Raw genomic sequence first — 13,313 nt, 5'->3', positions numbered from 1 at the left:
ATCGAATCGAATCTGTCTTGGAATCAAGCGATACGCGCATGCCTCGATCTCCGATTACTTTGCCTATTCAAACAAATGTGTCTGTTCTGTTTGAATGTTATACCCTTTTATTGGTTTTCCCTTGCTTCCTCCAGCTTTCCTTCTCTTTCCTTTACTTCGTGCAAAGAATCACGTTCTGCTCCGGATCTTCGTAACCTTCACCGTAGTTCATTAATTGTGGTAAAACAACCGGCTCCTGTCTAGTGTCTTGATAACGTATTAATTCCAGACGCAAATTAGATATAGTTACAAAATGGTTCTCGTGTTGCGGCTAATGTACGGAACGGAGAAGTGGTTCGCGGTAAAAACGTGCTCGTCTGATCACACAGGTTCACCGAGACACTTACTACTTGGTAACGTCGATTGAAATTTCTCACAGTCTGTATCCACGGTCGTCCAATAAAAACCGTTTGGAAATGATTTTCTTCTCCTTCGTGTTCACGTGTAATATATCACTGGTGAATCCGAACGATCCGTGCACACAAATATCCTCGATCGCACGAAACTGAACACGCTCGCGCTTGTTCTTATCGCGACCACCAGAAATCCGCGACTGCTGCGTCTCCTCGGTCTGCTTCTCTTCCCGTTCTCCTTCCTCGATAGATCACTATACGAAGCCACTTTACCAACAGCGAATCAACGAGCTCTGTCGGTAAAGCAGGTCGGTACGGACGATCTTATTACCTCGTTTCTCGTTCTTTTTCTTCTCGTGCTACATACATCCTTTTCTCTTTACCCTAATCATCCCATCGCGAACAGGCTTTTTTCACTAGATAGTTGAAAAGCTGTCTATCGAAATTTCTTCAATCTTCTTTGACCGATAGATTTTTATGCTTAAGATTAAACGTTGCGGCAATGAATCAAACTCTTTTTCTGGTGAATAAAATGTGACCGGTATAGAAAAATCACGTTACCGAACTCTCACGATCGTCTGTTCGTTCTCCGATCGGTCCACACCGGAACACCGGTGCCTACGTGCCTACTCGCAGAGGCAGCGCACGCACGAGATGGAAAAGTCCACTGGGCACTGCACTTTTTGCACCGGCAGTCTGCACCACGCGCACACCTGCACACACGGCCACGACACACACGTCACTTTGTGCACATATGTACACGACACCTATCTATCCATCCGTCTTTCTTCCTTGATATACGCCTTTCCCTCTTTCTCGACCGATGTCGTTCCTTTGCTCTTCTCGTCTCGTCCCGACTCGTCTCGTCTCGTCCCGTCTCGTCTCGTCTCGTCGCGTTCTCTTGCTCTCTTTCTCTTCCTCTTCCTCTTCTTCCCTCACATCACTATTGTTTCTCTTTCTCTTGCATCCATTTGCTCTCTCTCTCTATCTTTCACTCGGCTGCTGGCCGTGCACAGCCGGTCTACGTGCCGACTAGTAACACCGTGGGCCAAAGTATCCAACTTCTTTCCCGTTTTTTATCTTCCTATTTCTCCTCGTTTCCTGCTTGCTCTTCTTTACACTCCTTCAAATATAACTTTACGTATCAGAAATTCTATTTGAAGATACGGTACTAAAATTTTCGGCTTTTTCACTGAAGGAAATTCACGCACAAATGTAACCAGCACCATCAACTAATCCATGTACTATGCTCGGTTTTTCAGACTGCTGCTTACTGCCTACTGTCGGTTCAGTTGGTACGGTCGGTCTTGTCTTTTAACTTCTACTACTTGTCGACCACTTCCCGAAAATCGAAAACGAACAACTATTCTTTTCAGCGGGTCTCGTTCAACACTGATCTCATTGTCGGTTCGTCAATAAAACACCTTGCCATTGCCACCGTGGTCCGCGATCATGTATCTACGCGGACGATTTTCTACCAGAGAAAACACCTCCGACGGCTCGGCGCACAGCTGACCGGCCGGTCCGCCAAGTTCGGTCAATAGCCATAGCAGTCACAGCCTGCCGAGGGTTGCTCGTGCTCGACCGTCGGCGTTACACTTCGGCTCCATTCGCCTTGTTTCGGCTCTTTCCGTGGCCTTTATGCCAGCCACCGCCGTAGCTAGCGATCGCTGGACCCCAACCTCGCCGAACGATCGAAGCGGCTTCGTGGAAATTCCTTGAAACGTTTCTACCGCGTTCACTGGGGCTTTACAATAAACGCTTCTCACGCTCGGTATCTCGTCTTGTTTCACTTGGAAGAGAAACGGATCTTTTTCGAAGGAACGCTGGGTTTTTTATCGGGGCACGGAACCGATAGTATACTTATTGTTAGCTTACCAATCGAGAAACGCGTGAACGGGCTGACGATTATCGAGATTCTACTGTCGTCTGATTGGTGGCAGAGGTTGACAGCTTTTATCAAATAAACATGAAATAATTCGAAATTTGCGTACAATCGTTCGCATGCAATATTGGATTATGTATTTTGTTTCCACGATTTGTACCTTTTTTGGGTTCGTTACGTATAAAAGGATTATTAACGAGTTTCGGGCAAAAACTTATCGAGATAGTTAATTCAAAAAGATTACTTATTTAAAAATTACCATCGAATCGCAATCGGTCTGTCAACTTGGGCTTAATTCCTTATCTGGTACCCAGCTGCAATAAAGTCTACCGAACGAGCACGTCCATAGTTGTTCCTAAGCGCAATGAAATAAAAATCAAGTGCTCGAATAGCTGATACAAAAGTCACGTTCAAACGGAAAAGACACGCGAGACGGTTTTACCGTCGTTCGTGACTAAATCCCAGCTGGACCTCGATTCTGTACGTGGTAATTCAACCTGTGTATATGTATCGGTTTTGAAGAACGTTAATCGTTCGCGTCGAACATAGATCCTGATAATTCAAATTAGAAATCATTATTCCTACACCTTGATACTCTAAATTATTACGATATCAAATTAAAAATTTAAAAGATATGTATATCATTATAAAATCGGCAAGCTTCTGTTTGAGCTTTCGAACATGAATGATGGCTGAGTACAAAAGCGACCCCTCGATGGAATAACAGAAAGAAACAGAATCAAAAATCCCGTCCCCTCGTTGCGCGCAGTAAATGTCAATGCTGACGAGGCCAAAATCAGATTTCATTCTTTACGATCAGCCTTTGGTCTCGCCCTTATCGTGAAAAAGCCCTATACGTTGAAGGGTGCGTGTACGCGCGTGCTGTCGCGCGTATCAAGAGCTTCCTGCGGCACTCGAGTCACATGAAAGGGCCGCGCGTGTATTCGAAAGGGAAGAAAGGGACGTGAAAGTGAAAAGCAACATTCCAAGGTGAATGAGGAGAGCCAAAGGGAGAAGAGAAAGAGATCGAAAGAGTGAGAGAGAGAGAGAGAGAGGGTGAAGGAGAGAAGCAAGATACAAGGATCCCCGGACGTAGGATGATCGAATCCAACCGCGCATGCGAACTACGCTCGGTGTCCTGTTCAAGGTCACAGCACAAACTACGTAACAACCCTTTGGCCCTGCGTAAGCATAAAAGGACCGATCGATTTTGTAAAAGGGAAAGACCCGACTGATAGACCCTTCCGTCGAACAACAGGGCTTTAGATTAACCTTCAAACAGCGATGGCCGGGTCAATAGTGACCTATAAAATGTTTATAACAGTGCATTAAAATGGAGTACTAAAGTTTCGAAACGAAGTACTTCAAAAGTAGAGTTCCACTGTCGAAGTGAGCGTGTTAAAGATAAGCCTGGAAGTAGAATAAGCTCAATGAGCAGACAAAAAGGAGTATTCTCATGTAGGCAGGACAGGGTAATCGAAACACCGATTTCGTCCAATTTTTGCACAATTACAGAGGATACCTAGAACACCAGAAGTAAAAAGTGCAAATTTCCAAAGAAAAATAGATACAGTTTTCTCATTTAACGAATTTTCCCGGCACGGATCTGAACGACTGAAAGGGAAAAAGCAAGTTTCACGAGCATTCTCTTTCCCTCTCGCGTCTAAAGGTGTGCATCGTGAGAGCAAAGATATTCCTAGATATTCGACACTAATATTGCGGCAAGAAACGCGTTTCCTTTTGGCGTGCACACTCGGAGGTATGCTTTAAATCAGGTCGAAAGAGGCGCGGCGCGCTTTTCACGCCAGCTCCGTACCGCGTGTTATTAAATATCTCTATTGCGAGAACCTTGCTTGATAACTTTCAAACTATACGTTTCTACATCGTACGGCTGGTCAAAGAAAAGTCGTCTTGCAAAAACTTGATTCGACGCATCGAGCGGAGAATATTTTGCGTGACCTAAACGTTTATCAACCCACCGGGATCGTGATTTGAAAATTTAAGACAGAAGGTGTCGCCGATGCACGCTGATAGACCTATCGATCGATGGATTGATCGATCGTCGGCGATTGAGGGCAAACGTGTGCGTGATGGATCTTTGTTGGCGGACCGATAGATCGTCTTCGTCACGCGCGAGGAGAAGACACGCGCTAGCGCGTGCACACGCCCGTATTTGATTATAAGGAGGACCTTGTCGCCATCTTTCATTTTCTGCATACAAATCTTATCTTGGTCGAGAAGCATACAATAGCCTGCATCGAACGATACAAACAAATTGAAGAATTCTTTTGAAGGTGATTTAATAATTTTAATGATTTTAATACGAGGGGGGGGGGGGGGGGGGTGGAAGGAGGTTCTCGGTTGATCTGTTAAGACAAAAACGTTTAGTACAAATAGAATCCAATAAAATTAGAACGAACATTATACAATAGCGTTATAAAACGTTATCTTGATTACAAACAACTTTAATAAGATAGAGTCGATATACCCAATGTATCAAGTATATCAGTATGTGTACCTATATTATTGAATTAATTATGTTCAATTATTGAATAACAGCTGTTAGTATCGTATTAGATACTCTATAGAGAAATATAAGTTGGGGTCAGTTTGTGAATCCATTGACGGAATGAAGCTTCTACAGTCTCATTTACATTTTCATTATTAATCGCAATTTCAATACCGGACACACCGCGTTCGCAGGCAAAAGCAGCGAATCACCGCACCGTATTTTGATTCTATCGATGCAACATCAGTTACGTAACCATGCAAATTGATTCGTAAAGATTCATGTCTAGTGTCTTTTTTTTCTACAATCACGCGGTGTATGCAAAATTAAGAATACTATAAAGTTTCTTAAGCTGGTTAATGAGGTTCGAAACGTGTTCGGTCAGAGTAAGGGGAGCGCCAAGAAGTAGTCTCGATTCGAAGAAATACGAACAATAACACGAAAGAGTGGGCGGTAAACTGCTGGTAATGAGACGAGCTACAGTGGCGACGTTACGTAATCGACGAAATTGCGGGTGCCACGACGGTAATAATTAACGACTCGACGTAATTGCCGAACGGAAAGCGGTCGATGAAAAACGCACGTACATACGTGACTCGGTGCGAAACGCGAAACGCTTCTACCGTGTCCTTCGGTCAGTTCATGGATCTCTCTGATCGACTAATAGATACCGCTATCAACTTTCGTACTGAAACTACGAAAATAGCATTTCCGGAGCTTGAGCCCCGTGCGTTGCCGGTTTTACCGTATCCAACGGTAGTGACCGATTATACGTGCATATTAGTTCTTGCAATGACATAATATGGAAAGGATTAATTGAACGAGAATCATCGTCGAGCCAAGTGATCGTAACCCTCGATCGACTGTGTCGTGAAACATACCCTACTCTCATCGTGTCGACTATATCCTTTACCCGGGGAATCCCGAATTTCCCATAGCAACGTGACGGTGCACTCCATTACCCATGACCTCCGCCCTGAGCCTGGGGTGCCTGCCTCTATATCCGCGAATCAATGCAGCTCCATTGCGTGCATCCCGGCTGTGTATACGTGTAAGAGGTCCCTGAAATGCAGCTGGTACCCTCTAATCCTAATCGAAACGTGAATACGTAGCATATCAAAAGAAACATAGAATTCATAGAGAATGGAAAAGAATGACGAACGATCTATCAGACTTTCTGCATCTCGAAATTGGTCGTTTTGTGGAAAATTTTTCGAAAATTCATTTACACGATTAAACGAAAGGATTGAGAGAAAAATTTTCCGCGAGACTGAAAATTGAAGGTGGAAAAACGTGTAACGAGACGTAAGGACACGAAGGTAAACGCCAACGCCGCTCGAAGGTGTACCGAAAGAGGGGACTCGCTTGCTCGAGGTGGACGAGTTAATTTTAGTTTAATCGACCGACCCGATACGAAGAGTTAACTCACGCGCGTACTAGCGTCAATGCACGTAAAGTACGTAAAGTACATAAAGTAAGCATAGGACAAAGAAAAGCAGGACAGCGCGGCATGGCATCGTGATACATACGGAAAGGACTCGTTACGGGTCGTTACTTTTACGTGAAACTTCGACAACGATCGCTTTTTCCCCACCACGGAATTCATTTCCGAGTTTCCCGACCCTTCTACTACGAGTCGACTCGTCCAGGATCATTGGAGGAGTTTCTGGAATTTACCAAGAATCTGAACGCTATGTGACTCGACACACGTAACAACGGACTGCCTAGATATTGCTTTTCATTATGTCACGAGTTTTCACTCTGATAAAATAACAAAAGAGAAGTTCATCGATACAGCTACTTATCTATTTGTTAAATCTTCTAATGACTCAAATAAGTTAAGCGCATTTCGATTAGTGTAAATGGGACGGGCGAGGGGTGTCCGAGGTCATTCCTATCGAAATCATTCAATTAAGGTCGATGAAACAGTTTTATCGGGCCAGTCATCGAGCAACGAACCGTGAACAAGATACATACTTTTCCCCTTTCGATATCATTTATTATCAGTGATCAAGAATTTTGTGGCTCTCGATCGTCGATCGATTTTACTATCGTAAGAAGCATCGAGAAGTAAGTATGTAAGTACGTACGATGCTCGTGCAACGAAACGATGCATCGAGCTTACCGACAAGACACCACACGGAAGTCAAACGTTCCCTCGACGATAAGAATGTGCAGGGCGTTCTCAAGAGACGAATCGAATACAAATAAGACGAGGGAGGGTCGAAGTACCTAGCGAATAACGAGCTACCAGAATGCTTCGAGCGTACCTACAACTCAGATTCCAGCTTGAATCCGCGAGAAGCCTGGCTTCCGTGACAACACCGGAAACGATCGAGGAAACATTCTTTCTCTTGTTCCCAAATATATAGTTGATACAGTTAAAGATACCTACACACTTCAGATAAGACTTTGTCACTCTTTCCAATAAGTAAATATGTAGATAATATATACCTATATATGTAGAATAATTTGAATCTTGAAATGCTCCACATTTATTTGCATGATTAGGTGAAACAAAAAGCAAAAGTGAACGAATGAATGAAAGTGAAGAAATTGCCGCATCTGTTTCGATGCGAAGGAGAAAGAAGCAGGAACCGGAAATGGGTAGTAGGAAATCGAGGGGAAAAAATGGAGTAAAAGTAGGAAAGGGTGAAGGGTGAAGCGCTTGCGCGACGAGCTCGTTTCCATGGCTTCGTTCGTTCCACGTAGCAACAGGAGGACTTTTGACCCCGTTCGATTGTCCTTCGAAACAACTCGGTGCCTCGTCATTTTCTCCCGCTTTGTCGGTCGGGAAAGGTGAAACGCATCGTTGAACCGCACTTACGCGTTACTCTTCTTTAATGCTTTCGCTGCGTACAACATATATGTACTTATGTACCTGATCAACAATCAAGAACCGACCGTTAATTGCATCATACATATATGTATGTATATTTTATGTATAGATATCCTTCCACCTTTCGCCGACAAGAAAATTCTTCTGTAGTTCTTCGTTTTGAAAATTCACAGGATCAGCAGAGCGTGGTTGGTCCTCAAGATCGAAATCACCCTTCTACACCTACTAAATCATACCACATGTACTGTGACCAGTCAATGCGCGAACCGTAACAACAGATCGAGCCGTGAAAGCCTGAAAACAAAAATTCTCGCGAAGCCAAAAATTTTGCTCATTCTCGAGATTCTTATCGGTTCTTAAACGGAGGCGGGTCCTAACGTCGATGAATTTCGAAAGCGACGATCGTGGATGACGCACGAGTTTAATTTTACGAGCGGATCGATGCGCGAAGAAAGCCACGATACGGTCGCTAAGTGATACATACACGAAAAGCGGTCGCTCTCCGAGGAAATGCTCACAGTATCGTGCAATTACACCTCGCTCGAATTATTTTACAACGCTCTAAACATATTTCGGACAATCCACCGACAATCCGTCGATCAATATCTCAACTGGAGATTCGTCGAATTTTTGAAAAGAAAGAAGAAATCTGATAGCGAAACAGAGTGTGTGAAAGAAATTTCTTCCAGGGTGAACGCCCCATTACAAACCGTGATCAGCTGTTCGTGCATAAATTCCTTTTCTCATAGAATATAAATAGTATAGATCATAGAAGAAGAAAGAAATCAGAGACTTCTTTTTTTCTTTTTTTTTTTATTTATAGTGAAGTTCTTTGAATTTTTTATTCCGTGACTCTAAAACGAACACACTCCTTTTCAACGACCAACGAAAAAGTCGCCGATTCATTTGGAGAAGAAAAGGAATATCTTCGCGAACTGAATAGTACCGCCTACAGTCCTCTTTTACTCACTGTACGAGAGTATACTTTGATGCGACTCTTTCATCCAGCTTCTTTCGTGTCTACAGTTTCTTTTTCTTTTTTTTTTTTCCTTTTCGTGCATTTAGTTTCGTACAGTAAATAGGTACGCATGATTCTACAGACTTTCACTCTTCTTTCTTCCTTTTCACATCGAATTAAACATACTATGGACTCTTGTGATCCTTCGATCTTCTGATTCTCTTGTGTAACCCTCGGACAAACCCATCAACCGGTTGGTTCATGGACATAGCTAGCATTTTACCCCATTAGGCTATAATGAATTTTGCATTTAACACAATTCAGAGAGTTAACTAAACGTTAAGACACTTTGTATCTTAATAAAAAACTAAACAATGATATACTGATTCCACGTGTCGTTCTCTAGACAATCCTTTTCACTACACCAGTGAACGTGTCAAGGAAGAAGGGAACATTTTATTCTGGAGGTGGTCAGAATATGAAGACTCATCAGACGATTGAGAAACCGCGCTCGAATGCTCTGAATCAAAGGCACAAGGACGTATCAGGCCGAACGTAGGTCATGGAAGGGTGAACTCATTCGAAAGCGCGTCTTAGGTACAAAGAGAAGAACTTGTTTTATCATCGCCTTTTTATCATCATACGACAAGGGGACAGAATCTTCAATTCCGGACGCGATGCGAACACAGCAGCGTGTTAGGCGTGCTTTGACGACGTGATTAGCTGTTTCGCGTAATCGAATGCACCGATTTTCAAGGATTACCAGCGGGGAGTCGTTGGTAAACAGTTGTCTCGCCAAAGAGTAAAACGACCGGCTAAGAGCGTGTAAAACGATCATTTGGTACGCGTGAAATAACGATGGCCTGGTAATCGCTTCGATGTAGGTATATGTATATAGAGTGTCTTTCAAGATACGTGTTATTTGAGAAATCGAGCGAACTTTAAACTTCGAGCATCAAAGTGACTCGAAATTCTACAGTGATTGAATTGCAAAAAAAATTGCAAAATAGAATATCAAGAGTTCAGTGATTACATGAACCGTATTCGAATTTTTCTTTTCTTTCAAACAATTTCATCCTAACGATCGAGCGATCGACAAAGAAGAAAAAAGAAAAAGAAAAAGAAGAAAGACCGCTCGTGAGTTGTCCGTCCGCTACGTGATCATTGTGCGCACGGTAGTTCCCTTTTCCGAGCGTGAAATTCAATGAAATGTAAGTAATTTCGTTTGCACAGTTGCCAGGCTATGATATCTGGCCAGCAAGCCGATATACCAGACGAACGATCCGAAGAAACGGTTCCTACCTCTCTGCCTGCTTCGCTAATTCTGTATCTTCCACCGCGTATTTATACGTGCCGCGTCTATATTCGGCATACGTTCGTCGAAAATGCGCGAATTATCATGGAACCGTTGAATTGATCGCGAAATGGTATATCGAGTCGTTCGTCGAAGATGGCAAACGTTTGGAGCGTAAAGAAATTCAAGAAACGAGAGAAAAGGAATTTGTACGGTGTCAAAGACCTCGAAGAAACGATTAAAAAAACGAAATGGTTACTTATTTTAAAATCCGCCATATCGAAGATAACGATCAAGGAGAAGCGAAGCGAGAAACGTGTGATCTATTACACGCTTTTCTGATTAGAAGCTAAACAATAGAAAATAGAATGATAAATATACGTTAAATTAGATGGACAGAGACACGATATGATGATCGAGGTTGAATGAATATTTAAGATGTATAAATTCAAATGGAATAAGAACAAAGTTCGTCGAGAGTGTAGATACGTTCCTGGGTCGTACGATGGCAAAGCCACGGTGGTGGGGCACAAGAGGGAACAGGAGAGGGTTGTGGAGTTTTAGAAAAGAAACTGCCAGCCGAGCTGGAAACAAACGCGAGGTAAGGTGAAGGGGGATACGATAGCACGCCACTCGAAATCACCGCGACTGCATGTGTTACTATGCTACGGTGCCGCCCTCGATGGTGATCGAGAAAACAAGGATCCACCGTGTTTATTATTCGTTCAACGAGAGACCATACCTGTCATACGACGAGTTTTTCGTTTGTTCTGCGCATGTTAACTCTGATTGGCTCAAGCACGCTTCATCTGCGCAAGCGCGTTGTGGCACCGACCAACATATCCAGTGGTCTTATATTTAGTATACGCTCCGACCTTCGACGTTACTGCTCGCTTTCTCTTCTATTCATATATTTTTGTCCACCGTATATAATAACCGCGAAGTTAGAAATCAGAGTAGAGGGCCTTCCTGAGCTGCGCGAAACAGATACATTCTCTCGTTGAACGAATAATACCAAGCTTTGCGATATAACCCCAAAGAGGGCAATCCCGTCGCGGAATTCATTTTTTCCCGCCGTCGATTAGTATCGTTCGATAATTCGATTCTTTCGATATATGTAATCGTAATCGAGGCGCGCATTCGGCATAAGAGTTGGAGTGTTTTTCTCATTTTTACGTTCTCAAGTGCGATTAAAGTGTTGAAATGTGAATTTTCATATGCAAAATATCATCGATCTATGTGCGACACGAACCATCATAAGGTAAATTTCTTCAAAGTATAGAATTTATTATGAATAGAATTTATTATTGAATGTATTGAAAGGACTCACCTTCACAATGGACCCCCACTTTTCCAGTACCCCAAACATAATCTTCGCCTTTAATTAAAAAAAAAAGAGATATATATCATATATTATATAATATCGCAACAAAATTAGCATAAAATTCATTTTAATGTAATACTTACAGTGTTTACAAAGAATAGGGGTTAAAAAATATACATCTACAAGGACGTGATTATTGTTGGGTTCTGTGTCAGTAGAGTATACTGCAATGATGAAAAGAAGAAATTAACAGATTTATTCGACACATTGTATTCATTATAATTAGACTGCGGATCAGAAATGTTCAAAAAATACATCTGTCAAATTTTCATGGTAAACACCATCTTGCCAAAATATATATTTGCACAAATATCCACACCCTAATTATACCTATAAAATATAGTTACCGTACGGTCCATTGCTGAGGGTTACATAAGACGACTCTTCTTCATTATGAGTGTCTAAGTACGGTGTTAAGTTTCCTTTCAGCATTAGGACTTTCTCGCGTGTACCTTTAATGTCTGAAAATAAAATAGTTATATTAAATATTTCCTTCTTAAAATTTTATAGTTTAAACTTCTTTAATTCATAAAATATTCTGTACCGGTACAATGTATTCTTCTTAGGTCTCCTCTTGCTCACACAAATACGAGCACTATTTCTCTCTTTCTTTCAAAATAGAGTTATCCAAAGTTCATTAAAAAACGATCACATTAATATATTTTATCCATGAAAAAATATATTACAATCAACTCATTTGTCAGTCATACATAGTATGTAAACATGAATAACTTTGCACAACACTATAATCACAGAACATAATCTCTCCTGACAGTTGTGCATCCTCTTCTCAAACTTGGAACATTTTTTCTTTTACTTTAGTTACAACACAGATTGTGTCAGAACAGATTTTTATTAGGTACCCAATGTACACTATTTAAGAGTATTTGTAACTGTTTGAGCATCGTTTAAAAAATTGATTCTTATCAGAAATAGAAAAACACTGAGTACTGTATTTATTGTATATCTTCGTGGAACTAATTTGATTTTTCTGCTGTTTATATAAAATGGCACCACAATTATAAAAATTTACAACTCTTGTTTAAGGCTACTCGCGTGTATACATAGAATTATATTTAAAAATCTTGTTTGGTAAATATATATATATACATATAGATGTATATATATACATACGTTTATATATATGAAGAGCAATGTATGTAATGATTAACTATGATGATATTTTGAGTGTCAGCTTCTCTGAACACGCAAAATCTATCAAAGTAACTTGATATGAACACAATGATAACTAGTTATGTATCATGATTTCATCATTCTTTCTTGCATTTCTTTCGTGGTGAACCACTGCTCAAATGTACCTCTTCCTTTATTTGGATATTTATTTCATGTCGTTTCATATCCACAGTCACCTTCTTGAACCTATCGCAATTCCTATAACAAAACAAAAATAACTATGATTACTTTAATAAGATTATCATAATTTACTAATTACAGAAGCACTTAACAGCAACTAACTTTATTAAAAGATTAAATTAAACTGAAAAAATGATAAATTGTCCTCGTGTAAAATAATGTATGTAAACCTTTAAAGGTCCAAACAGCACACATTATATTTTTATAACAGATATCTTATGTTGTTAATCTTGATATTAGGGAAAAGAATAATAGAAAAAACATAACAAGTACATGTAACTATAGGGACGCGAATCGTTTAGGAACGTTTCGAAATACCAATATTCCTGTCAATCACAGCATAACTTCATTCTATACATTTTTATTCGCCCAGTTTCACTACATAATAAATTTTCAAATAACGAAAAAATTCATTGTCATCATATAATGACTGTTATATCGCAAAAAAATGATACACAGTGCACGCCTTCGATAATGAATAGCATAGCAAAGTTTACACGCCTGATAAGTAAATAATCGTGAAAGCCATGCTGATCGAACTCTCGTAGAGTGTTCATTTTTCAATTATACACAAACACAACTTCCTGGTATCGGAAAACACAACGTTCAAAAGCGATTCAGCCAAGATTAGGCTTCTTACAAATTACGAGTTACGAGCAAGAAACTCGACGGACGATG

General features: G+C 41.0%; 1 protein-coding gene across 4 annotated transcripts in view; it reads right to left on the bottom strand.

Annotated features, from left to right (window-relative positions):
* Nucleotides 1–13,313, bottom strand: part of Pi3K21B (phosphatidylinositol 3-kinase regulatory subunit alpha) — a 35,569-nt gene that overhangs the window by 22,043 nt on the left and 213 nt on the right. Inside the window, exons 2-5 of one of the 4 annotated variants that reach the window (XM_034316838.2) lie at nt 11,806–12,653; nt 11,609–11,722; nt 11,345–11,425; nt 11,208–11,255 (exon numbers count right to left, since the gene is read on the bottom strand). In XM_034316838.2, coding sequence (XP_034172729.1) covers nt 11,208–11,255; nt 11,345–11,425; nt 11,609–11,693 — 214 coding nt within the window. In that variant the 5' untranslated portion in view covers nt 11,694–11,722; nt 11,806–12,653. Of the gene's footprint in view, nt 1–103; nt 2,597–11,207; nt 11,256–11,344; nt 11,426–11,608; nt 11,723–11,805; nt 12,654–13,313 lie in introns of those variants that run through there. The other 3 variants (XM_034316837.2, XM_034316840.2, XM_076692891.1) reach the window with 3 other exon arrangements.

Source organism: Osmia lignaria, chromosome 16, assembly GCF_051020975.1.
Source record: "Osmia lignaria lignaria isolate PbOS001 chromosome 16, iyOsmLign1, whole genome shotgun sequence".
Taxonomy (NCBI): Eukaryota; Metazoa; Arthropoda; class Insecta; order Hymenoptera; family Megachilidae; genus Osmia; species Osmia lignaria.
This window is presented reverse-complemented; position numbering and strand designations above follow the sequence as displayed.